Below are 27,730 nucleotides of genomic sequence, written 5' to 3'. Positions count from 1 at the left end.
GCGCTGGCGCGGACGCCGAAGATCATCGGCCCCTGGTGCTGTGCACGAAGCCAAAGGGGCTGCTGGCCTCCAATAAGGTCTATGGCCTCCTACGCCTTGGTGGTGAGGTCACGGAGAATGCCGCCTTCCTTTGGAGTTCCCCGGCTCCCTCCAGAGTCCGGTTTTTCTCCTGGTTGCTTACTCTTGAGCGGATCCACACCCGCAATAACCTGCTCAAGAAACACATCGTGGAGCCATGCAACGCTGGCTGCCCCGAGTGCGGTGTTGCGCTCGAGACACCCGATCACTTGATCTTCGGTAGCCCCTTCGCACATGCATTCTGGTATGCCCTGCGCCTCTCCACCACGGGGGCGACGGTGCGTGCCCTGCACCTCTTCGACGTCTCCGGGGCCGTAGGTGCGGTGTCGCCACACGCCTTCGCCCTGTTATGCTGCTGGCACCTTTGAAAGCGGAGGAATGCGGTGGTGTTCAGGCAGGAATCCCCCTCTCTTGCCGCTACGCTGAAGGCCTGCTGAGACGACGCCGTCCTCTGGCGTAGTCGGTTCCGCCTGGACGATCGTGGGCACGTTGACGTGTGGCTTGGCGTCCTGCATCTGTAAAAAGTGTGTGTGCATGGTGTTGTGTAGTTTAGGGGAGCTGTTCCCCGTCCCCGCCCTCCTGTTGTTGTATTGTGTTGCCTAGGCTGGCTCAATATATATATTCAGGTGGGGAAGTCCCCCCCCCCCCCCCGGGTGAAAAAATTGTTAAATATGAGAGGAGCACTACCACGACGAGTCGCTGCCTACCTATGTCATCCTCTAGCCCTCACCATACCAGCGATGACCTCATTGCCCCTTCGTTGCTCCTCAAGCAGCGCCGCTAGCTTAATGCCACCTACAAAGTAGTCGGGGTTCGAGTACAACACCAATGTCCAACCTTTGTTCATGTCGTTGACACCATTGATGCATGATAACACTATCATAGTCGTACTAGTCGCCACCGCAAACATCGACATGTTCCCACCTTCGTCCAAGTCCAGCTATTGTTGGCGATTGGTACGACACTCCGAATTTGGCTGGGGAGGGGAGGGGGGGGGGGGGGGGGGCTTGTACACTTACTTTAGGAGTCTTTCAGTCGGAAAGGCAATCCAAAGTTTGTTTAATTCTATTTCTTAGAGAGATGTTTGATTGTTAATTCACGCACGAAACATGTAATTCGGTATGTATGTTCAGGCTAGCAAACATGGAGATTAAGCCTCACGATAATAGCATGTGATGTTATGAGAAACTAACCTCTCTCGTTAATTAGATGCAACGAAAACATCTATTTTTCAGGTACTGATAAGTAGACACAAATGCTTATCACTAAGTTTGTTTGTCCCACATACCTGCTATACTAGAGGAAAACCCAAACTACCCATTTGCAATAATTAACAATCTTAGTGAATACAATCAAACAAGGGACGCCAGCTGATGAGACCCGACAAGACGGCAAGTCGTTCGTAGGCCCAATCTTTCATGGTACCCAATGAAGTTAAAAATTCCTCGACGAAATAGAAGTCGTAATAGCAAGCGTAGAAGATGAAGTAGCAGATCAAGTCTTCGGATCAAGCAATAAGCAAGAAGACTAAAGAATATAACTGGCGTACGGAATTAAACACATCAATTCCCATGCGTAGCAGCACCTGATTCTCTCAAAAATCAGCAAACAAAAACCGATATTTGGCGTACCCAAACCTGGTACTTTTCTTGTATTTTTCTCAACTCTCGATAAAAAACAATCTGACTTACATGGCCGGAGCGGCCGATACTTAAAGGTGCACGCACGCTCAAATTGTGAACCAACTAAAACTAGAAGCTAGCGTGATGCTAACAAACTCTATCTATGCAAACCGACCCAACTAGTACTAGCAATATATTATTTGGACTCTCTCTCAACCATACTAATTAGGACATTTTTTTTAATAAAATAATCCGGCAGCGTTGATCACGTAGGATCTGACCCAACAAAAACAGACCACGTAGGATCTAATCCAACCTAATTAGGACTCTCACCAAAAAAAACATCTGATCAAACTGGAACCTCGATTAGAATTTCACCACCAGGTTATAATTACACGGTGGCGTTCTGAAGTTTGGCTTGATGTCCTCCTTCAATAATTCCGACGAGGGAATTTGAAAACCAAATGAGCCAATATAAAGTATAGATGAATCCCGTATAGTTGCATGCATCGACGCCTTCAATTCCTTGGCACTCATGCTACTGTGTCTCACCATATTTTGAGTATATGGCACAACACAGGACACCTCCATGGCATTTCTCTCTTTCGTAGTAGCTGTAACACCATTGGCCACATCATCCTCTCCTCCTTTAAAAGAAACCATCCTCGGTTTTAATGTAGTCTTCTCAATTTTCTTCGGCAATGAAACGGCGACATTGACCTGGATTGTGCTATCAGACATGGGCTGTAACACACGCTGCCTTCCTGCATCTCAAAAAGAATAAGTGTTGGACCTTCTTTCATGTGTAGCACTGTGATCATATTGCCATGGTCTCCCCAATAACAAGTGGCATGCGTCCATTCGTATGACATCACAGATTATCATATTGCCATTGTGATTTCATATACGCAAATTCTAAATTTTATAACTAAAACTAACATTTCTAATATTTTTATAACTAAAACTAACATTTCTAATATTTCTATAACTAAAAAACATTTCTATATAACTAACATTTCTATATAACTAACATTTATAATATTTTTATATAACTAACATTTCTATATAACTAACATTTCTAATATTTCTATATAACTAACATTTCTAATATTTCTATAACTAAAAAACATTTCTATATAACTAACATTTCTAATAATTCTATAACTAAAAACAGAAAGATTGCTAACAATTCTATAACAATGTGTGTGTGTGTGGTTGGCGGCCGGGGCAGGAGCTCACCGGCGAGGCGCGACGACGGGGCGCGGCGATGGGGACGGGGCGGCGATGACGGAGACGGGGACGGGCCGGGCGGGGACGACGGGAGGACGGGGCGGGGCGCGGCGACGGGGACGACGAGGACGGGGACGAGGACGGCAACGGCGACGGCGACGGGGCAGAGGAGAAAGAAGCAGGGAGAGATGAGAAACTGACAAATTTTTTGAAGTGTTTTCTTATATAGAACCCACCTTTAGTACCGGTTGGAGCCACCAATCGGTAGCCAACCAGTACTAAAGCCCCCCCCCCCCTTAGTACCGGTTGGAGCCACGACCCGGTACTAAAGGGTGTGCGCTGCCAGGCGAGGGGCGCGGAAGTTTAGTCTCACCTTGCTAGCCGAGGGGCACTCGCACCTGCTTATAAGCCCCGCCGTCGCTGCTGTCTTGAGCTCCTCTCTTAAGCAAGCCTTCTGGGCCTACCTCTGCTGCGATGCCTTGTTGGGCCTACTGGGCTAGCGGGCCTGCATCCTGGCCCAACTAGAATTTGGGTTTCTAGTCGTATGCAGGTCGCTGTGGCCTAGTAGGTGGGTTTTTTTATTTTTTTTTGCTTTATTTATTTTTGTTTTATTTATTTTTGAGTTGTTTTTTGCTGTATTTAGAGTTTCTTTATGAATATTTTTGCTTTAGGTGCAAAAAATTACAAACTTTCTGTTAGTACCAGTAGTTTACATATTTGAATAGTTTAAATTTTGAATTATTTGAAATTTGTGTGAATCACTAGTTTGTGAATAACTTAACTTTGAAAATAGATTTTTCAGTGATTTTTCTTTCTTATATTTAATATTAGTGTGTTTTATCATTATATTCAATTTGGTAATGCTTAGGTTATTTAAAAAATGAAATGCCTTTGTAACGGATGAGTTTTCGTCCGAAACCTTAATACTTCGAAAGAGATTGTCCATTTTGTACATGAAGTGCATCCAGTTTTTACGGTAACCCTCTCTACTTTTTTGCACATGTTATGTGGGTGAAATTATGATACCGTGCCAACTTTCAACCTTTTCTGAGTTCATTTGAAATGCTTTTCAATTTCAGGGTCATTTAGCTGAAAAAATCAGTAAATGCATGCAAGAATTTGCTTGCACATAAAATTTCTTCGCGTTTCAAATGCCAAAACACATAATTAGCTACCCTAACTATTACAGAGATTCCCTCCTGGGTGTGAAACACAAAAGAAAGTGATGATAGTGAAGCCGATCACTTCCTAGATCTTTGGGTGTGAAACTTTTTCTTCGCGTGTGTCCCTTTGCGCCGTAGCCATGGAAAATCTTCATCATTTAACTGGATGCTCGGGTCAATATTCACTATGAATGGAGCAATTTCATCAAACTTTTCATAATCTTCTAACATGTCTGTCTTGTCATCCACTCCCACGATATTTCTCTTCCCAGAGAGAACTATGTGCCGCTTTGGCTCATCGTACGATGCATTCGCTTCCTTATCTTTTCTTTTTCTCGGCTTGGTAGACATGTCCTTCACATAGAAAACATGTGCCACATCATTGTCTAGGACGAATGGTTCGTCTGCATACGCAAGATTGTTGAGATCCACTATTGTCATTCGGTACTGCCGGTCTTCCGTTACCCCGCCTCGTGTCATATTAACCCATTTGCACCGAAACAAAGGGACCTTCAAACCACGTCGATAGTCAAGTTCTCATATGTCCTGTATATAACCATAATATGTTTCCTTTCCCGTCTTGGTTTCTGCATCAAAGCGGACACCACTGTTTTGGTTGGTGCTCTTCTTATCTTGGGCGATCATGTAAAATGTATTACCATTTATCTCGTACCCTTTGAAAGTCATTATATCCGAAGATGGTAACTGAGATAGCAAGTACAGGTCATCTTCACTAGAGGCGTCATGCATGGTACGTGTCTGCAACCAGCTGGCGAAACTCCTGGTTTGTTCACGTGTAATCCAGTCATCAGACCGCTCCGGGTGTTTGGAGCGTAGCAAATTCTTGTGTTCATCCATATACGGAGCCACCAAGGCGGAATTCTGTAGAACTGTGTAGTGTGCTTCAGTGAGAGAATGTCCGTCCATACATATTATTTGTTTCCCTCCTAGCGTGCATTTTCCATCCAGTCTGCCCTTATGCCGCGATTCAGGAACACCAATTGGCTTAAGGTCAGGAATAAAGTCAATACAAAACTTAATGACCTCCTCATTTTCATGGCCCTTGGATCGATGCTTCCTTCTGGCCTAGCACGGTTATGAACATATTTCTTTAAGACTCCCATGAACCTCTTAAAGGGGAACATATTGTGTAGAAATACAGGACCCAAAACGTTAATCTCTTCGCATAGGTGAACTAGGACGTGCGTCATGATGTTGAAGAAGGATGGTGGGAACACCAACTCAAAACTGACAAGACATTGCACCAAATCATTCTCTAACCTTGGTATGATTTCTGGATCGATTACCTTCTGAGAGATTGCATTGAGGAATGCACATAGCTTCACAATGGCTAATCGAACGTTTTCCGGTAGAAGCCCCCTCAATGCAACCGGAAGCAGTTGCGTCATAATCACGTGGCGGTCATGAGACTTTAGGTTCTGAAACTTTTTCTCTGCCATGTTTATTATTCCCTTTATATTTGACGAGAAACAAGACGGTACCTTAATACTGAGCAGGCATTCAAACAAGTTTTCCTTCTCTTCTTTGGTAAGAGCGTAGCTTGCATGACCCTGATGTATGCCGTCTTTTCCGTGCATACGTTGCTGGTCCTCCCGTGCCTCAGGTATATCTTTTGTCTTCCCATACACACCCAAGACGCCAAGCAGGGTCACACAAAGATTCTTCGTCACGTGCATCACGTAGATTGCGGAGCGGACCTCTAGGTCTTTCCAATAGGGCAGGTCCCAAAATATAGATTTTCTTTTTCCACATGGGTGCGCGTCTGTCAGCGTCATTCGGAACACCAGGACCCTTTCCAAAGACCACCTTCAAATCCTTGACCATATCATGTACATCAGCACCAGTACGGTGGCGAGGCTTCGTCCGGTGATCCGCCTCACCTTTGAAATGCTTGCCTTTCTTTCTTATGGGATGCCTACTCGGAAGAAATCGACGATGTCCCAGGTACACATTCTTCTTACAATTAGCCAAATATATATTGTCGGTATCATCCAAACAGTGCGTGCCAGCGCGGTATCCCTTGTTTGTCTGTCCTGAAAGGTTACTGAGAGCAGGCCAATCATTGATGGTCACGAACAGCAATGCCTTTAGGTCAAATTCTTCCCCCATGTGCTCATCCCACGCACGTACACATGTTCCATTCCACAGTTGTAAGAGTTCTTCAACTAATGGCCTTAGGTACACATCAATGTCGTTGCCGGGTTGCTTAGGGCCTTGGATGAGCACTGGCATCATAATGAACTTCCGCTTCATGCACAACCAAGGAGGAAGGTTATACAAATATAGAGTCACAGGCCAGGTGCTATGGTTGCTGCTCTGCTCCCCAAAAGGATTAATGACATCTGCGCTTAGACCAAACCATACGTTCCTTGCGTCATCTGCAAACTCCTTCCCGTATTTTCTTTCGATTTTTCTCCACTGCGACCCGTCAGCGGATACTCTCAACTTTCCGTCTTTCTTACGGTCTTCTCTGTGCCATCGCATTGCCTTGGCATACTCTTTGTTTTGGAACAAACGTTTCAACCGTGGTATTATAGGAGCATACCACATCACCTTGGCAGGAATCTTCTTCCTGGGGTGCTCGCCCTCGACATCACCAGGGTCATCGCGGCTGATCTTATAGCGCAATGCACCGCATACCGGGCAAGCGTTCAAATCCTCGTACTCACCGCGGTAGAGGATGCAATCATTAGGGCATGCATGTACCTTCTGCACCTCTAACCCTAGAGGGCAGACAGCCTTCTTTGCTTCGTACGTACTCTCGGGCAATTCGTTGTCCTTTGGAAGCATATTCTTTATCATTACCAGTAACTTTCCAAATCCCTTGTCAGATACACCATTCTCTGCCTTCCATTGTAGCAATTCCAGTGTGGTGCCCAGCTTTTTCTTGTCACCTACGCAATTCGGGTACAACAATTTTTTGTGATCCTCTAACATGCGCTGCAACTTTTCTCCAAATAACTTACGAAGTTTCTCTTTGCATCGGCAATGGCCCGACCTAGATCATCAACGGGCTCATCCGATGCCTCTTCTTCAGCTTCTTCCCGCATTGCCAGCTCAGCTTCTTCCCGCATTACCGGCTCAGCTTCTTCCCTCATTGTTGTATCATCGTATTCAGGGAACCCATGGCCAAGATAGCTGTCGTCGTCCTCTTCTTCTTCATTGCCTCCCATCATAACCCCTCTTTCTCCATGCTTGGTCCAAATATTATAGTGGGGCATGAAACCGGACTCAAACAGGTGGACGCGAATGGTTCTTGACGTAGAGTAATTGTGACCATTTTTACAGCCAGCACATGGACAAGGCATAAAACCATCCGCCCGCTTATTTGCCTCAGCCGCAAGCAGAAAAGTACGCACGCCATTAATGAACTCGGGAGAGTATCGGTCATCGTACATCCATTGCCGGCTCATCTTCAATACACGACACCGAAAACACCAAATTAATACAATACATAAAGTTCATACATAAAGATCATACAACACTTAAATGCAACAAACAAATAACTCTCTAGCTAAAGAATTTAAATGCAACAACAAATGCGATCAAGATCGCAACTAAGGTAACAATTGATCCAACAGCATAATGATACCAAGCCTCACTATGAATGGCATATTTTCTAATCTTTCTAATCTTCAAGTGCATTTTCTCCATCTTAATCTTGTGATCATCGACGACATCGGCAACATGCAACTCCAATTCCATCTTCTCGCCCTCAATTCTTTCAATTTTTCCTTCAAATCCTCGTTTTCTCTTTGAGCTAAATTTAACCTCTCGACAATAGGGTCGGTTGGAATTTCCGGTTCAACTACCTCCTACATACAAATATCTATGTCAACTTGATGGGCATAATTTGTCATAAACACGAAATGCAATGAATAGTTCTAAAAGAGAATATACCACATCCGAATCATAACCCGGACGAGGGCCGACGGGGACGGATATCAAAACCATGGCACTATGTATACAAACAACGTATGGGTAAGATAATTATATGAGTAACTATATATCCAAATCACACAAACATCAATTTTTTATATAAAACTTCATGAACAAGAGGCTCACCACAAGGTGGTGCCGGCGACGGGACGTTGCGGGCGATCGACGGTGGTTACGATGGAGATTTAGAAGGCACTAAGTAAACCACACCTATATATGCAAACTAAGTGTTATTTTTGACCTCAAATTGCATATAAATCAAATACTAGCACATATATATAATTCCTCCCAAATTACTAAACTCAAAAATCAATCACTATATAAAGCATTGCACGAGCTAATCTAGCAATGAGAGATGAAAGGACAAAGTTGCTAACCTTTGTGATCATTTGAATGGATAGTGGCCTTCAAATCTTGACAAATTTTGGGCAAAATTTGTGATGAGCTTCAGAGGAAGAGGGAAAATAACAGAGAGGAGAGGGGAAAGGGGAAGAACAGAGCGAGCTCGGGTGGACGAAGGGTCTATGTAGGACGACCTTTAGTACCGGTTCGTGATACGACCTGGTACTAAAGGTGATGGAGGGGCCCCGGACTGACAACATCCTGCCACCACTCACTTTAGTACCGGTTCGTGATACGAACCAGTACTAATGAGAGCGGCCGGCTAGCCGTTGGAACCGGCATTAATGCACACATTAGTGCCGGCTCAAATTCAAACCGGCACTAATGTGCTTCACATTTGACCCTTTTTCTACTAGTGCCTTTGTAGTTTCAAACCGCTCCTTATGCATTCTTCCTTCTAGTACTGGCAATCCTAAATATTTGGGTTCAAAGATTTCACTCGTGATTTCCAATATCCGTTTTACTTCCAGCGAGACAACCTCATTGCAGTTGTTTGAGAAAAGGATGGAACACTTTAAAGGGTTTATAAGTTGACCCGTCGCCCTTGCATAAGTGCTCAACAAACCTTTAACAATAGTTGCCTACTGCTCTGAAGCTTGAAAGAAAAGGAGTGAATCATCCGCAAATAACATGTGAGATATTGTTGGTGCCCGACGACAAATTTTCACACCTTGCAGTCCCTCCTCCTATACGGATTTTCTGACTAAACGGGAGAGTGCATCAGCAACAAATAGAAATAAAAATGAAGATAGTGGGTCACCTTGTCTGAGTCCACGGGATGGGGTGAACGGCTCCAACAATTTCCCATTAATCTTAACAGAATACTTAACCGAAGAAACACATGCCATGATCCACGATATCCACTGTTGTGAGAAACCCCATTTGGCAAGGGCCTTCTCCAAAAACTCCCAATCCACTCGATCATATGCTTTGGACAGGTCAAGTTTGTAAGCACAACATGCTGGTGAACCGGCACCAACAGACTGAATATATTTCATGCACTCAAAAGCAATAAGGACAGAGATTTCTCCATCGTTGTTCTACGAACAAGAATCTCTTTTATTCAAAATAAATGGAGAATCCAGGATCTTTTATCTTTTTTACCTTCCAATTTTTCTTGAATTATAAAACAATAAAATAAATAATATATATACAAAAATTACAGATTTTGATGAAATTCCATTTTTTGTGGTACTATAGTTGATTTTACTCTGTTTATACTGCAGTTTAATTCAAATTTAATTTTGATGTATTCTGTAATGTGAATACAATCAAATTAATTGTGTAAAATGAAATATCAATAAAATAAAAAAGGAATTGTCATATCCCATTATCATGCATATCATTTAGAAAAAAAAATACGCCACCTGGGAGCTTTACGAGGACTCACAAGAAAAACACTTAACCCGGAAGTAATCTTAAAAAAAATTAATTGTGGGAAAATGAGCAATATCGTATTCGTCTTCAAGAAAAACAGAAATAGTGTTTTCATTATGGTCTGACAAAGCGACAATTTGCCTGAAACAATCGTGAGTAATATCGACTGATTTTTTTCTGTGATTTATGCACTGTTTTTTATCTCTCATTTAAGGAGAAAGACACACACCTGCTTTTTTCTGTTATTTAAAAAATGTTTCAATTTTCATTTAAGGAGAAAGATACACGTCTAATTTTGTTCGTGTGATTTAACTCGGAGATTTCTCTATTGATGTCATACGAACAAGAATCTTTTTTCTGAATTAAATGGAGGATCCAGGATCAATTATGTTTTTTACCTTACAATTTTGCTAGATACAAAACAATAAATAAATAAATAAATATACAAAACAATAAATAAATAATATATATACAAAAATATATAGATTTTGATGAAATTCCATTTTTGTGGTACTTTAGTTGATTTTACTTTGTTTATTCTGTAGTTTAATTCAATTTTAATTTCCATGTATTTTGTAATGTAAATACAATGAAATTAATTGTGTAAAATGAAATTTCAATAAAATAACAAATGAGTTTTCATGTCCAGTTATCGAGGACCTTGTTTAACAAAACGCCGTCTGGGAGCTTTATCGGGGCTCACTAGAAAAACAACTAAATTCGGAAGTAATCTTTCAAAAAAATTCAATTATGGGGAAAAGGAGTAATATCGTATTGGCCTCTAAGAAAAACAGAAATTGCGTTTTCATTATGGTCTGATAGAACGACAATTCGACCGAATCAATTGCCGTTCTATGCCAAGGATGCTGCCGGTAGGTTTGAGGATGCAGGGTTCAGTTCTGAGAGTGGGCAGGAAAACGACGACCGGCTGGAGAGGCTGGTGTCAAAGCATAGGTATGGCCGTGGCAGCAGGGTGCGAAATGATGGCTCCTTTGAAGAAGGCGGCAGGTTTGCCGCCGTTGAATCCGCGGAGTCCTCTTTGCTGGAGAGGACGCTCGAGATCCGGGACAGGTCATACAGGTTGAAGATTGAGCGCTGCGATGGCAGTGAGAGCCGAGTGAGTGGAGCACGGGGGATGCCGGCTGATGAATTCGTGTGCAGCCCCACCACCAGTGTCGAGGAACAACCACTTACAGATGATGATGAGGGTGGTGCCGGTGTGGGTTCAGATGCTCAAGAGTTTGGCCGCAACGTTAAGGAGGCTGCAGAGATCTTGAGGAAGGCGAGGGAATGCATGCATGATGGTACGGGAAGCGCTGTCGTCGTGCATATCAGAGCTTAACTACCATGGACGATGGCTACAGCGAATTGGCCATTAGTCGTGTGCTGTGCTGTATTAGGATTGAAGACATAGATCATAGATGAGTGAAATAAGATGAAACGAGCCGTATGTATCAAGGATACAGAAATCCTTTGCTAGGACGAGAACGTCGCTCCTGTACAATCTGAGTTGAAGGCCTAGCATTTCAACAGGAAGGAAGAACCTTTGCATATGAATAACAAGGATCCCAGAATTAGTTTAAGAAATCGCTCACAAGTTATAGTCCATGATTGGCGGATTGCTTGTTTGATACTGATCATCAATTTCATCATGCATGCAATTTTCAAGAGGTTCAGAATTTAGAAGCTATGTAAGCTTACGTTGTCTCCTTTCTGTCTGGGGGGAATTGCTGAGAAGATTGTGTTCTTATCAACTCAACTACTTTTGCCTGCAGTGCCAACATCAGGTTGGGAAATCAGTGCTGCAACCAGACCAGCATTTGCTGCAAGAGAAGGCTCCGTGTAGTTGTAGTCATCGCGGACATCTTTGAAGCCATCATGCCTGTCAGGACCTGCAACCATTGCTCTGACGAGACGATGATATTAGGGTTTGCCTTCTTACTCTCTGCTTCCATTCTGTACCTCCTTTGCACCCATACTTAACACTGTCATAAGGGATCGATGCCCCTCTGTGATGAACACGTTCGGGGTACTTGTTTCCAAAACCGACAATGTACGTAGCAGTGGGTTCTTGCCTAACATGTAATCAAGCTTCAGATTGAGTTATCAACAATTTATTTATATTCATGCCGAGTAATATAGGATTACTGAGATGAGCATACTAACCCTTAAACCTTACCTTTGACCTCGCAAAGTCTCGGAGGGCTTGTGTGCTGTAGAAATCAGGTCCACATCTCCACCCTGGTGTGCCTGCGGCGTCCAGATATGGGTACACAAAGAAGCAAGGAAAGCCGCATTGAGAACATACTGAAGCAGCTGAGGCCCCTCTGTGGCTGAGTTGTATCAGGCCTATCTTTGGAACATCAACCTTAGCATTATGAAACACAATCTTCTCAGCAATTCTTCCTTCTATTGCTCAAACTAGCAGCGAGGGATCTTCTTTGCTGGAAACTAACACCTACAGGAAAGTTCTGTTCCAAAAGTGCACATAGATTCTGTTCACAGATAATGGAGGCAGAGGGAGAGCCCTAGCCCAGACCTCTCTCTACAGGTTCAAAAGAGCTGTTTGGAAAGCAAGAGACAGATATACTTCAGTTGCTACAGTTCAAACCTTTGCATGGAGGCTGGCAAGGAAATCCTTCCAACAGGTAAGAGAGCAGGCAAATAAACTATTCACATAGGCAAATCTTGTTCAAGCTGTGGTCTAAAGAAAGATGAGATGCACATTCCTTTTATCTGTCCTTTCACATGAGCAGGCAAATATATTAAAGCTTATATTCGTTTGCAAAACTTTGATTCCATTACGAGTATCATTCTTCACCTTGCTAGCTCAAATCACCCACATGCCCACTCTTAAGCAATATCTTTACGTTCATGTGGAATAACAGGTTATATCAAAGAAGGAAAAAAGGAAACTCATATACATGTCTCTTCTAAGCAGCACAAGCAATCACAAATTGCTTTTCTCTCGAGGAGAAAGCTAATATCAGAGAGCAAACTCAAGGGGACGCCGAAAGTAAAAAAATAAATTCAAGGCACAAATTGCCTCATGCAGGGATCGACAATGGACATATTCAAGCTGCCTACAATAAACAGGATACTCACAGATGCTGCATGGAAGGAACAAGACCCCACAACTAGTGATGGAAACACAAAAGCAGGGTTATATACAGATCAAATAAGGTGATAACAGGTTGGAAGCCAAAATCATAGCTGTATTACTTCCAGGCCAGTTGAGCTCTTCGAGCGGAATCTCGGGGTCTAAAACTTGCAGCTACTTTGCTGTGAAAGACGGCACCTTCAGGGAACAGCCATTCTCAAGAGACAACTTGCCTCTAGCAACTTTGACAGCAAAAGCAGATTCAGTTGGGAAACCAGAGGCCGGCCTATTAACAGACTTGTGTTGTGTACCATCAGACCCGGATTCAGTTCAGGTTTTCAATATCTCAATAGTCTGCAAACATTGAGGCTCACACTTTAGCTCAGCTAGTCCTAGATTTAGCCGTGATAATTCTGATCATTATGTCCCTTGATTCAGACTATCACAGATGTACTACAATTACAGAGAATTGTAATGCTTCATGTAAACTGTATGTAGATTATGATTCGGCTCAAATTCTGGCTGTGTTGGTATCTCCATTTCAGATAATATAAGCAGATTTGCCACATTGGTGTTAAAAAAAACCTTCCATTTTTATAAAAAATAAGCAGATTTGCCATGCTGGCGTTAACCAAAAGCTTTTCATCAATGAAAATACACAATAGGCACAGATGAAGGAACCCTGATGTGATCCGGGAGTGCATGTAGGTTACTAAGCATTAATATTAAATGGAACATCCAGGGTAACGGCAGGGCACTTGCCCGTACGCACCATGCAAGGATTAACACGGTATTCATACATACTACTACTACTACTACTACGACTAGTCTTAGTACTAGACTTGGCACTGCTAGCAAGACAAGCAAGAGAGACTACATGGTAGAAAACATGCAAATTAACAGTAGCTAGGGAGACTGCAGTCTGCAGACCCCACCTAATATATATGAGGCAGGTCGGCCATCTAATATGAACGCGCTCAAGATGCACACATGCCAAATCAACCAACATGTAGCATGCATGTGGGATTTGAGGACATCAAAAGGACAGGAGGCGGGACTCTGAGTCAAGAAGCCAAACACAGGCAATTGCTTGATGTATGTGTCATCCTTCCTTGCATTGATCAGCACCAGCAGCCAGCCTGACACAAAATGAGTCCCACACGCAGCGGATCAAGCCCTGCAAAACATCTACACTTGTTAATTAGATGCAACGAAAACATCTACACTAGCTAATTTCAGATACTTGAATAGACACAAATGTTCATCACTAAGTTAATTAACCACAAGGTTGCAGTTCAAGGACAGACATTTTACTGGGCATAAGAGCGTCAGCATGACATCGGAAACACATGGAATTTAATTTAAAGCTAATCACCCAGCAATTTTGGATGCTATACTAGCTAATACTTGCATCATATTGCAGTGTGGATCCTATATATGGCATGGACAATACATGGAAATAAATAAATAAGGGCAAGCTTACCCCCTTCAAATAGTTGGTGGAGACAAGGATGGCGGGAAACCCGCATACAGTAGGCCCCGCAATGGCATCATGAGATCAGTCCCACAGAAGCGCTCAACCTTCAAAGTCTGGAGATTCAGTGAAAAGCAGTTGGGCTCTGGCGGTTCAAACAAAGGGAATGTGTCCGGGTCATCGTCCGGGGACCCATGTAGGAGTAAGTATCCCCCAGCTACACCAAGGATGTAATAGCTATAATCATGAGGCAATGGGACTACATCATCCGTTAGCCACTGCCTTGGGCCATCCCCAGTGCAAACATCCCAAGGCTCCCTTCCTTTGCCTCCACAAAGGCCACCTGACGACCCTGGAGATCAGGACCGAGGTTGAGGGAGGAGAACTCCATGGTACCAGTGTCGAGCATGAGCAACTTGTCGATCCCAGGAATCGCCCAACAGAAGCTTCCGTGCGCGTAGTAGCGCCTTCCGAACGCATGGTCACTGATTCCTGCGACCAGAGCGCTCCAACCATCAAATGGGATGGCGTGCCATGGTCCGGCACAGCCCCCCGACGAAGAGAAGACGAATATGACCAGCTGGGTCTGGTATTTGGCCAAGCACATGACTCTGAATCTCAAGGGAGCGTCCGCAGCAATGTCAGCGCCCTCGTCTCCGCCGGCAGGAGCAAGAAAAAGCTCCCGGTGATAGACTAGATCGGACAGGTCCTGCGGGACGGGAGGTAGCGCCGGTGCAGCGGGTCGCACACGGCCACCTCCCTCACCAGGGCGCGGTCGTCGCCGTCGGGGGCGACGCAGAAGAGGGCGCGGCCGTCGCGGAAGTCGTGACGAATCCAGGGCCGCTCGCAGGAGGGGAGGAAGGAGCAGGAGAAGTCGGTGTCGGCGAGGGTTCGGGCGGCGGCGGCGGAGGGGTGGGGCGGCTGGGCTGGGAGCCTGGGAGGAAGGGGTTCGAGTCCGAGAGTATACCCAGGAGAGGCGGCGGGTGGAGTGTGCGGAAGCGACGGAGGAAGGAGTGGTCGGCGACGATGCGGCGGAGGGAGGGGCCGGCCATGGAGGCGCGGGCGAGGTCGGCGGAGGAGGATGTCCTCCGTCAGGTGGTCCGGGAGGTTCGCCTGCGACTCCATGGCCGGCGACGCCATTGTGGTGGAGTGGAGTGGGGAACGGACGAGAGGATTGAGAGTGTCCTTTGGGGGTTTGGCTTCCCGTTTCTGCTGGAGGAAAACGTCTCTATATCCTACTAGTGCGGCGGAGGAAGGAACTGTATGAGGGCTAAGGGAGGATGGTCGGTTGTGTAGGTAGGAAGTGCATGTACATCCAGGAGGGCAGGCACCACCCCACCCCACAGAGGTGCCAACCACTTGCAATGATCCACAATTCCACATCCAAGTTTACCTAGTTCTCCTTTCAGCTAGCTTCTACTTCAAGAATGAGAAAAATTTGCCAACAAATGTCAATCGTGCCCCTAGTTTTTCTAATGGACCATGTTTTGAAAGCCCAACATTTGTCCCCCTTGAGCAATTGTTTTTTTCGCCAAGGTTTGTACCTTTTTTTAAAAAAAAATACAATATTACACTTGAACCCATGTACGTGTGGTTCGAGTGTCGTACACATGAATATACATTGGATTAAGGAAAACATCAGCATACGGGGTTACTATATATTACTCAAAACAAAACATCTGATCTACAATTTTTCACTTCACCTAGATGTGCCCCCAGATCGCAGCCTTGTCCAGCAAACAACTAGAGGAGCAAACAACTGGAGAGTCATGAACCGATTTTGATACAGCTGATTTTGGTGGGATGGAGCAGTCCCAAACATGACCTTCTCTAATTAATCAAATCCAACAGATTTAAGAAGAGATTGTTTGAAGACATAAGGTCATAAATGAAACAAGACACATGGAGAACAGGCAAATGTGTGGGCGTGTGTGTGTGTGTCATCCATCTTTTCTTGCAGTTGTATGTAAGCAGCCTGGCGCAGAATAAGTCCCATATGCAATCCAATGATAGTATGTGATCAGAAACCAACTAGTCCAGTATAGCAAAAAGAAGCTTTGTATTTCTTCAGAATCAACAATTACTCCAACTCGTTACTGATGTGGGTCCAGTCTATAAACCTCGCATTCTTATCAATAGCAATAGGCGCAAGCGAAGGAAGAGGCCTCCTTTCCCGCAAAAAGGAGAAAGAATGAAGATTTCTTCTCCCTGATGTGGTCCATGAGTACAATGTAGTACATTACTGAGCGTCAAGATGAAATGAAACATACAAGTTAACGGAACAACAGGACACTTACACGTGCTAGCCAGAATTAACACGATGTGCATACATATATACATACATACATGGTTCCATCCAGTCCACCAAATAAGAGGAACAAAGCAACTTAATCACTGCTGCTGCTGCTAGGCACTCCATCAATTACCGGGCTTGGCACTGCCTTATATGAGATGGATCAAGTCAAGAACAATCCAAATGGAGTCAATTGGTCCTGTACCCAGCAGATTAAGCCCTGCAATGATGATAACAGTGTGTGGTCAGAAACCAACCACTCTAGTTAATCAGACACAACGAAAATATATAATTTCAGATACTCAACAGGATACATTCATATATTATACTGACGAAAATTCGTTTGGGCCTTCAAACTTATCTAATCAAGTTAATCAACCATGTAATTGCTGCTCAAGGACAAACTTCTCTGATCAAGTTAAGCAACCATGTAAACAGTGTCAATCTGGATGCTATGGACACAAAAAATGACAGTAAGCCAAGGGACTAAATCCTCTTCAAATTATATCCAAGCCACTGCGAGTATCTATCCCAGCACCACCGGAGGTACCATACCAGCACTCTTTATGCAGGTGTGAAGCTATACTATAATGTCTAGTAAGTGGAATGACACAAACTGCTAGTAGATTGGAGCTTATCATTGTGTATAAGCGGAATGGCCAACTAATAGATGCACGAGGACATGCAAAATAGGAATCCATCATCAACACATAAAGTCATAAACTGCTGTCATGCACAGGACACAGGGTATTATATCATTAGTGGTGGTGAGCACCATTTTTTTTTAAATAAAAACTGAACCGTGAGTCTCACACTACCACAACCCCAATGAGCATTCATCAGACATGGGGCGCACAACAAAGCACAACAGCATTCAGAAATAGACGGTTGTAAAGTGTTATTGTTGATCATGACAGGTGGTGCTTGCTGCTACTAATGCCGCGATATATACCCAGTCTTTACACAATCTAATCTACTACTACTTAGTGGCATACACCGGGAATGACATGAGAACAAGGACCTCGCAGAAGCGAAGGGTACAGATGGATAAAATTAAGAACTAGAAAACTCAAATTGATGTTGCAAGACATAAATAACTAAACTAGAACTAGCTAATTTGTGTCCAAATCCAAGTTACAATAGCATATTAGGGATATGATGACGCTGCTTTGATGATTTCTTGCATTTATTTGTATGTCAGCCTCAAGATGTGAAAGAAGTATTTCTTGCTATTCTGAGTTTCATATCATTCTATTTGCATACTTTTTACTATAAATTAACCATCAGAATATCATCTAAATGCCAAAAGGTGACCGGGGATTACAATGCACAGCCCCTCTGAAGTTAGGACTGTTTGCTAAGATTAGCAGAATGACAGAGCACAGTACCACCAAACTAACTAATACTTGGATCATATAGCAATGTCGACCCTCTATACTGCATATGAACAATAGAGGCAAAAACTAGGAGCAAGCTTACCGTTTCAAATAGTTGGTGGAGACAAGTATCGCGGGAAGCCCGAATACAGTTGGCCCAGCAATGGCAGTATATCTCTATTCCGAGAGAAGCACTCAAGATCCATAGTGCGAAGATTCAGTGAAAAGCAGCCCGGGTCCGGCACTTTACCCGGAGGGAACGAATCTGGGTTGTCTGTAACCAGATATAGGAGCAGGTACCCCCCAGCTACACCAATGATCTGATAGCAGTAATCATGGGACAATGTGACCACCTTTTTCTTTTCCCACCGCCCTGGGTCATCCCCGGTGCAAACCAAAATGGAATACCGGAGGCGAGGCACGAGGTGTGTGGGAACTTGGCTGAGAGCGAACATCCCAAGCCGCCCTTCGGTTGCTTCCACAAAGGCCACCTGGTGATTCATGAGATCAGGCGGGAGATCGACGGAGGAGAACTCGGTGGTAGCTGTGTCGAGCAAGAGCAACTTGTTGATCGCACATATCGGCCAACAGAAGCACCCGTGCGCGTAGTAGCGCTTTCCGAACGCAACAGAGGATCGCACATGGACACTGACTCCTGCGAGGAGAGCGGCCCAGCCATCAAATGTGACGGTGCGCCATTGTCCGGCATGGGGGCCTGATGAAGAGTAGACGTGGAGGACCAAGCGGGTGTGGTACTGGGCCAAGCACATGACTTTGAATCTCAAGGGAGCGCCCGCAGCAGTGTCTCTGCCGGCAGGAGCAAGGAAAGGATCCAAGTGATGGACCAGATCGGGCAGGCCCTGGGGGACGGGAGGTAGCAGCAGGTAGCGCCGGTGCAGCGGGTCGCAGACGGCGACGTCCCTCACCATGGCACCGCCGTCGGTGTCGATGCAGAGGAGGGCGCGGCCGTCGCGGAAGTCGCAGCGACGCCACCGCTGCTCGCGGGAGGGGAGGAATGAGCAGGAGAAGTCGGTGCCTGCGAGTGTTCCGGCGGCGGCGGCGGAGGGGTGGGGCGGCTGGGCTGGGAAGAAGGGATCCGAGAGTATACCCAGGAGAGGCGGCGGGTGGAGGGTGCGGAAGCGACGGAGGAAGGTGTGGTTGGCGATGATGCGGCGGAGGGCGGGGCCGGCCATGGACGCGCGGGCGAGGTCGGCGGCCGTGGGGAGGCGGAGGAGGATCTCCTCCGTGACGTGGCCCGGGAGGGTCGCCTGCGCCTCCAAGGCCGGCAAGGTGCCGGGGATGCAGGGCGGAGCCGCCGGGGCGTCGGGGCAGGGCGGCGGCGGAGGGGCATCGGGGAAGGGCGGCTCCGGCGACGCCATTGGGGTGGAGTGGAACGGAGGAGGGGATTGATTTTACTTTGGGGGTTTGGTATTTCCGTTTCTTCAGGTGGAAAACGTATACCTGCCTGCTCCCACTTTGACGCAGACCTGGCCAAACGGGCCGGCCCGGCACGGCCTGTGCTAATCATGCCTGGCCCGGCACGGCCCGCCATGGCACGTTTAATAGCCGGGCCGGGCCGTGCCGACCCACGGGCGCTGCTCTTTGGCCCAGGCACGGCTTGATTAGTAAATGGGTCGGTTTGATGGCCCGTTTAGCACGCTGGGCTGCACATTTTTAACCTTTTGGGCTGGTTTTTGGTCTATTAGGCTATATTTTAGGTATACATATGTAATTTTTTTGAAAATTATATAAAAAAATTAAACGGATCGTGCCGTGCCAGCTCGCGTGCCCAGGCTCCAGGCCCAAGGCGTGCCACATGCCGGGCACGGCCCATTTAGCCCGTGTCGTGCCGGCGTGCTCGCGGGCTGGCCTGTTTGGCCCGTCCCGTTTGGCCAGCTATACTTTGATGTCCAAAACGTATACTTTATATGTACGTGTCACTAATACTTCCTCCGTTTCTTTTTAGTCTGCATATAAAATTTGGTCAAAGTTAAACTTTCTTAACTTTGACTAAGTTTATAGAATAAAATATTAAGATTCATAATATGAAATCAATATTGTTAAATGCATCATGAAACGTGGGGTTTCAGGGGATTTGAGAGGTTTTGGGGGGGGGGGGGGGATTGCAGGGGTTTTGGTGAATCCCTTCCTTTCACCCAATCCTCTCAAATTCCCCCAAGCCCCAAACCCCTCACCTATTTGGTACGCAGGGATTGATACACAAGGTTTGCAAAACCACTATATTACAATTAAAAATGCAATTTTTACAATTTCAAAAGCTCACGGAGGAAAAGTGCAACTAGATTACACAAAACAACAAGCATGCTCTGTTACAAGTACTATTATCAATGGTTCTAATAAAAATGGTACATGCAAACATTCCACGGTCCAAATGAAAAACATGACACATGCTACATGCCACGGTCCACATGAAAAATACAAGATGTTCGGTGAACGAAAGTCAATAGCTCATCACAACATAAACACACGTTTGATCGATGATACGTCCATTTTATATCATGCTTTTATATCGATATTTATTATATTATAGGTTGTTATTACACATTATGTCACAATACTTAAGCCTATTCTCTCTTATTTTACAAGGTTTACATGAAGAGGGAGAATGCCGGCAGCTGGGATTCTCGGCTGAAAATGAGCAAATATTAGAGACCTATTCTGCACAGCTCCAAAAGTCCTGAAACTTCACGGAAGTTATTTCCAGAATATATAAAAAAATACTGAGCGAAGAAAGTTCCAGAGGGGGGCCACACCCTGGCCACGAGGGTGGGGGGCGCCCCCCTGCCTCGTGGGCTCCCTGGTAGCCCTCCGATGCCCATCTTCTGGTATATGAGGTCTTTCGTCCGAGAAAAAATTATAAGCAAGCTTTGGGGAAGAAACTCCGCCGCCACGAGGCGAAACCAATCTAGGGCTCCGGCAGAGCTGTTCTACCGGGGAAACTTCCCTCCGAAAGGGGGAAATCATCACCATCGTCATCACCAACGATCCTCTCATCGGGAGGGGGTCAATCTCCATCAACATCTTCACCAGCACCATCTCATCTCAAACCCTAGTTCATCTCTTGTATCCAATCTTTGTATCCAAACCTTAGATTGGTACCTGTGGGTTGCTAGTAGTGTTGATTACTTGTTGTAGTTGATGCTAGTTGGTTTACTTGGTAGAAGATCATATGTTCAGATCCATTATGCATATTAATACCCCTCTGATTATGAGCATGAATATGCTTTGTGAGTAGTTACGTTTGTTCCTGAGGACATGGGAGAAGTCTTGCTATAAGTAGTCATGTGAATTTGGTATTTGTTTGATATTTTGATGAGATGTATGTTGTCATCCCTCTGGTGGTGTCATGTGAACGTCGACTACATGACACTTCATCATTGTTTGGGCCTAGAGGGAGGCATTGGGAAGTAATAAGTAGATGATGGGTTGCTAGAGTGACAGAAGCTTAAACCCTAGTTTATGAGTTGCTTCGTAAGGGGCTGATTTGGATCCATATGTTTCATGCTATGGTTAGGTTTACCTTAATACTTATGTTGTAGTTGCGGATGCTTGCAATAGGGGTTAATCATAAGTGGGATGCTTGTCCAAGTAAGGGCAGTACCGAAGCACCAGTACACCCACATATCAAATTATCAAAATACCGAATGCGAATCATATGAACATGATGAAAACTAGCTTGACGATAATTTCCATGTGTCCTCGGGAGCGCTTTCCTTCATATAAGAGTTTGTCCAGGCTTGTCCTTTGCTACAAAAAGGATTGGGCCATTTTACTGCACCTTATTTACTTTTATTACTTGTTATTCGTTACAAATTATCTTATCACAAAACTATTTGTTACCGACAATTTCAGTGCTTGCAGAGAATACCTTGCTGAAAACAGCTTATCATTTCCTTCTGCTCCTCGTTGGGTTCGACACTCTTACTTATCGAAAGGGCTACGATAGATCCCCTATACTTGTGGGTCATCAAGACTCTTTTCTGGCGTCGTTGCCGGGGAGTGAAGCGCCTTTGGTAGGTGGAATTTGGTAAGGAAAAAATTTATATAGTGTGCTGAAATTTACTGTCACTTGTTACTATGGAACATAATCCTTTGAGGGGTTTGTTCGGGGTATCTTCACCTCGTCCGGAACCACAATTAGCTACCCCTCAACCTACTGAACCTACTAAAAATGTTAATTTGGAATTCCTTCGGGTATGATAGAGAAACTGCTAGCTAATCCTTTTACAGGAGATGGAACATTGCATCCCGATTTACACTTAATCTATGTGGATAAAGTTTGTGGATTATTTAAGCTTGCAGGTATGCCCGAGTATGTTATCAAGAAGAAGGTCTTCCCTTTATCTTTAAAGGGAGATGCATTGACATGGTATAGGCTATGTGATGATATGGGATCATGGGACTATAAGCGATTGAAATTGGAATTTCACCAAAAACTTTATCCTATGCATCTTGTTCATCGTGATCCTAATTATATATATAATTTTTGGCCTCGCGAAGGAGAAAGCATCGCTCAAGCTTGGGAGAGGCTTAAGTCAATGTTATATTCATGCCCCAATCATGAGCTCTCAAGATAAATGATTATTCAAAAAATTTATGCTCGGCTTTCTCTCAGTAATCGCTCCATGCTCGATACTTCTTGTATCGGCTCTTTTATGATGAAGACTATTGAATTCAAATGGGATTTATTGGAAAGAATTAAACGCAACTCTGAAGACTGGGATCTCGTCGATGGTAAGGAGTCAGGTATAACACCTAAGTTTGATTGTGTTAAATCTTTTATGGATACCGATTCTTTCGAATTTAGCACTAAATATGGACTTGACTCTGAGATAGTAGCTTCTTTCTGTGAATCATTTGCTACTCATGTTGATCTCCCTAAGGAGAAGTGGTCTAAATATAATCCTCCCATTGAAGTAAAAGTAGTTGCACCTATTAAAGTTAAAGAAAAGACTGCCACTTATAATGATCCTATTGTTCCTACTACTTATGTTGAGAAACCACCTTTCCCTGTTAGAATAAAGGATCATGCTAAAGCTTCAACTGTAGTCAACAAAAGTAATATTATGACACACAAACCCCCTGAGCAAGTTAAAGTTGAACCTAATATTGCTATGGTTAAAGATCTCTTGGCTGATAATATTGATGGGCATGTTATTTATTTCTGTGATGATACTGCTAGAATTGCTAGACCTGATACTAAAAATAAACATAGACCTGTGTTGTAGGCATGCCTGTTATTTCTGTTAAAATAGGAGATCATTGCTATCATGGCTTATGTGATATGGGTGCTAGTGCAAGTGCAATACCCCATTCCTTATACAAAGAAATTATGCATGATATTGCACCCGCTGAGATAGAAGTTATTGATGTTACCATTAAGCTTGCCAATAGAGATACTATTTCACCAATTCGGATTGTTAGAGATGTTGAAGTCTTGTGTGGGAAGGTTAAATATCCTGCTGATTTTCTTGTTCTTGGTTCCCCATGATACGTCCATTTTGCATCATGCTTTTATATCGATATTTATTGCATTATGGGATGTTATTATACATTATGTCACAATACTTATGCCTATTCTCTCTTATTTTACAAGGTTTATATGAAGAGAGAGAATGCCGACAGCTGGGATTCTGGGCTGGAAAAGGAGAAAATATTAGAGACCTATTCTGCACAGCTCCAGAAGTCCCGAAACTTCATGGAAGTTATTTCCAGAATATATAAAAAATACTGAGCGCAAGAAGTACCAGAGGGGGGCCACCTGTTGGGGAACGTAGTAATTTCAAAATTTTCCTACGCACACGCAAGATCATGGTGATGCATAGCAACGAGAGGGGAGAGTGTGATCTACGTACCCTTGTAGAACGACAACGGAAGCGTTTGGTTGATGTAGTCGTACGTCTCCACGGCCCGACCGATCAAGCACCGAAACTACGGCACCTCCGAGTTCTAGCACACGTTCAGCTCGATGACGATCCCCGGACTCCGATCCAGCAAAGTGTCGGGGAAGAGTTCCGTCAGCACAACGGCGTGGTGACGATCTTGATGTACTACTGTCGCAGGGCTTCGCCTAAGCACCGCTACAATATTATCGAGGACTATGGTGGAAGGGGGCACCGCACACGGCTAAGAATATGATCATGTGGATCAACTTGTGTCTCTAGGGGTGCCCCTGCCTCCGTATATAAAGGTTCAAGAGGGGGAGGCCGGCCGGCCATCGTAGGGCGCGCCAGGAGGAGTCCTACTCCCTCCGGGAGTAGGACTCCCCCCCAATCCTAGTTGGAATAGGATTCGCGAGGTGGGAAAAGAGGGAGAGAGAAGGAGGGGGGCGCCGGCCCCCTCTCTCCTTGTCCTATTCGGACTAGGGGGAAGGGGCGCGCGGCCCAGCCCTGGCCGCCTCTCCTCTTCTTCCACTATGGCCCACTAAGGCCCATATAGCTCCCGGGGGGTTCCGGTAACCTCCCGGTACTCCGGTAAAATCCCGATTTCACGCGGAACACTTCCGATATCCAAACATAGGCTTCCAATATATCAATCTTTATGTCTCGACCATTTCAAGACTCCTCGTCATGTCCGTGATGTCATCCAGGACTCCGAACAACCTTCGGTACATCAAAATGCATAAACTCATAATATAACTGTCATCGTAACCTTAAGCGTGCGGACCCTACGGGTTCGAGAAAAATGTAGACATGACCGAGACATGTCTCCGGTCAATAACCAATAGCGGAACCTGGATGCTCATATAGGTTCCTACATATTCTACGAAGATATTTTATCGGTCAGGCCGCATAACAACATACGTTGTTCCCTTTGTCATCGGTATGTTACTTGCCCGAGACTCGATCATCGGTATCCAATACCTAGTTCAATCTCGTTACCGGCAAGTCTCTTTACTCGTTCCATAATACATCATCCCGCAACTAACTCATTAGTTGCAATGCTTGCAAGGCTTAAGTGATGTGCATTACCGAGAGGGCCCAGAGATACCTCTCCGACGATCGGAGTGACAAATCCTAATCTCGAAATACGTCAACCCAACATGTACCTTTGGAGACACCTGTAGAGCACCTTTATAATCACCCAGTTACGTTGTGACGTTTGGTAGCACACAAAGTGTTCCTCCGGCACACGGGAGTTACATAATCTCATAGTTATAGGAACATGTATAAGTCATGAAGAAAGCAATAGCAACATACTAAACGATCGGATGCTAAGCTAATGGAATGGGTCATGTCAATCAGATCATTCAACTAATGATGTGATCCCATTAATCAAATGACAACTCTTTGTCCATGGTTAGGAAACATAACCATCTTTGATTAACGAGCTAGTCAAGTAGAGGCATACTAGTGACACTCTGTTTGTCTATGTATTCACACATGTATTATGTTTCCGGTTAATACAATTCTAGCATGAATAATAAACTTTTATCATGATATAAGGAAATAAATAATAACTTTATTATTGCCTCTAGGACATATTTCCTTTAGTCTCCCACTTGCACTAGAGTCAATAATCTAGATTACACAATATTGATTCTAACACCCATGGAGCTTTGGTGCTGATCATGTTTTGCTCGTGGAAGAGGCTTAGTCAACGGGTCTGCAACATTCAGCTCCGTATGTATCTTGCAAATCTCTATGTCTCCCACCTGGACTAGATTTCGGATGGAATTGAAGCGTCTTTTGATGTGTTTGGTTCTTTTGTGAAATCTGGATTCCTTCGCCAAGGCAATTGCACCAGTATTGTCACAAAAGATTTTCATTGAACCCGATGCACTAGGTATGACACCTAGATCGGATATGAACTCCTTCATCCAGACTCCTTCGTTTTCTGCTTCCGAAGCAGCTATGTACTCCGCTTCACATGTAGATCCCGCCATGACGCTTTGTTTAGAACTGCACCAACTGACAGCTCCACCGTTTAATGTAAACACGTATCCGGTTTGTGATTTAGAATCGTCCGGATCAGTGTCAAAGCTTGCATCAACGTAACCGTTTACGATAAGGTCTTTGTCACCTCCATATACGAGAAACATATCCTTAGTCCTTTTCAGGTATTTCAGGATGTTCTTGACCGCTGTCCAGTGATCCACTGCTAGATTACTTTGGTACCTCCCTGCTAAACTTATAGCAAGGCACACATCAGGTCTGGTACACAGCATTGCATACATGATACAGCCTATGGCTGAAGCATAGGGAACATCTTTCATTTTCTCTCTATCTTCTGCAGTGGTCGGGCATTGAGTCTGACTCAACTTCACACCTTGTAGCACAGGCAAGAGCCCTTTCTTTGCTTGATCCATTTTGAACTTCTTCAAAATCTTGTCAAGGTATGTACTTTGTGAAAGTCCAATTAAGCGTCTTGATCTATCTCTATAGATCTTTATGCCTAATATGTAAGCAGATTCACCGAGTTCTTTCATTGACAATCTCTTATTCAAGTATCCCTTTATGCTATCCAGAAATTCTATATCATTTCCAATCAGTAATATGTCATCCACATATAATATCAGAAATGCTACAGAGCTCCCACTCACTTTTTTGTAAATAGAGGCTTCTCCGAGAGTCTGTATAAAACCAAATGCTTTGATCACACTATCAAAGCGTTTATTCCAACTCCGAGAGGCTTGCACCAGTCCATAAATGGATCGCTGGAGCTTGCACACTTTGTTAGCTCCCTTTGGATCGACAAAACCTTCCGGTCGCATCATATACAACACTTCTTCCAGAAATCCATTCAGGAATGCAGTTTTGACATCCATCTGCCAAATTTCATAATCATAAAATGCGGCAATTGCTAACATGATTCGGACAGACTTAAAGCATCGCTACGGGTGAGAAGGTATCATCGTAGTCAACCCCTTGAACTTGTCGAAAACCTTTTGTGATAAGTCGAGCTTTGTAGACAGTAATATTACCGTCAGCGTCAGTCTTCTTCTTAAAGATCCATTTATTCTCAATTGCTTGCCGATCAACGGGCAAGTCAACCAAAGTCCATACTTTGTTCTCATACATGGATCCCATCTCAGATTTCATGGCTTCAAGCCATTTTGCGGAATCTGTGCTCACCATCGCTTCTTCATAGTTCGTAGGTTCATCATTATCTAGTAGCATGATTTCCAGAACAGGATTACCGTACCACTCTGGCGCGGACCTTACTCTGGTTGATCTACGAGGTTCAGTAGTATCTTGTTCTGAAGTTTCATGATCATTATCATTAGCTTCCTCACTAATTGGTGTAGGTGTCGCAGAAACAGGTTTCTGTGATGTACTACTTTCCAATAAGGGAGCAGGTACAGTTACCTCGTCAAGTTCTACTTTCCTCCCACTCACTTCTTTCGAGAGAAACTCCTTCTCTAGAAAGGATCCATTCTTAGCAACGAATGTCTTGCCTTCGGATCTGTGATAGAAGGTGTACCTAACAGTCTCCTTTGGGTATCCTATGAAGACACATTTCTCCGATTTGGGTTCGAGCTTATCAGGTTGAAGCTTTTTCACATAAGCATCGCAACCCCAAACTTTAAGAAACGACAACTTTGGTTTCTTGCCAAACCATAGTTCATAAGGGGTCGTCTCAACGGATTTTGATGGTGCCCTATTTAACGTGAATGCGGCCGTCTCTAAAGCAT

The 27,730-nt window shown here is 44.5% G+C and overlaps 2 protein-coding genes and 1 pseudogene across 2 annotated transcripts; 1 reads left to right on the top strand and 2 right to left on the bottom strand.

Moving 5' to 3' along the window:
• Positions 1–11,356: 11,356 nt before the first annotated feature.
• LOC123153964 (uncharacterized) lies at positions 11,357–15,546 on the bottom strand (annotated as a pseudogene).
• Positions 12,882–13,407, top strand: LOC123153965 (uncharacterized). Its single transcript, XM_044572813.1, has 3 exons — positions 12,882–12,941; positions 13,155–13,234; positions 13,371–13,407. The coding sequence occupies exons 1-3, from the start codon at positions 12,882–12,884 to the stop codon at positions 13,405–13,407; spliced, it is 177 nt and encodes a 58-aa protein (XP_044428748.1).
• Positions 15,547–16,566: 1,020 nt separating the features above from the next.
• Positions 16,567–19,511, bottom strand: LOC123149903 (uncharacterized). Its single transcript, XM_044569693.1, has 2 exons — positions 18,179–19,511; positions 16,567–16,919 (listed from the first exon to the last, which is right to left on the bottom strand). The coding sequence occupies exon 1, from the start codon at positions 19,452–19,454 to the stop codon at positions 18,183–18,185; it is 1,272 nt and encodes a 423-aa protein (XP_044425628.1). The 5' UTR covers positions 19,455–19,511; the 3' UTR covers positions 16,567–16,919; positions 18,179–18,182.
• Positions 19,512–27,730: the final 8,219 nt, after the last annotated feature.

This window comes from Triticum aestivum, chromosome 7A (genome assembly GCF_018294505.1).
Source record: "Triticum aestivum cultivar Chinese Spring chromosome 7A, IWGSC CS RefSeq v2.1, whole genome shotgun sequence".
In the NCBI taxonomy this organism is placed as follows: Eukaryota; Viridiplantae; Streptophyta; class Magnoliopsida; order Poales; family Poaceae; genus Triticum; species Triticum aestivum.
The sequence above is the reverse complement of the archived record's forward strand: the minus strand, read 5'-3'. Positions and strand labels throughout refer to the sequence as shown.

Bases quoted from the DNA above. Each gene is read 5' to 3' on its own strand.
- LOC123153965 (XM_044572813.1), top strand. From the start codon at position 12,882: ATGCAGGGATCGACAATGGACATATTCAAGCTGCCTACAATAAACAGG. The intron at 12,942-13,154 runs GCTGCATGGAAG...GCCATTCTCAAG, and splicing joins TAAACAGGATACTCACAGAT to AGACAACTTGCCTCTAGCAA. The intron at 13,235-13,370 runs GTTGTGTACCAT...CCCTTGATTCAG, and splicing joins CGGCCTATTAACAGACTTGT to ACTATCACAGATGTACTACA.
- LOC123149903 (XM_044569693.1), bottom strand. From the start codon at position 19,454: ATGGCGTCGCCGGAGCCGCCCTTCCCCGATGCCCCTCCGCCGCCGCCC.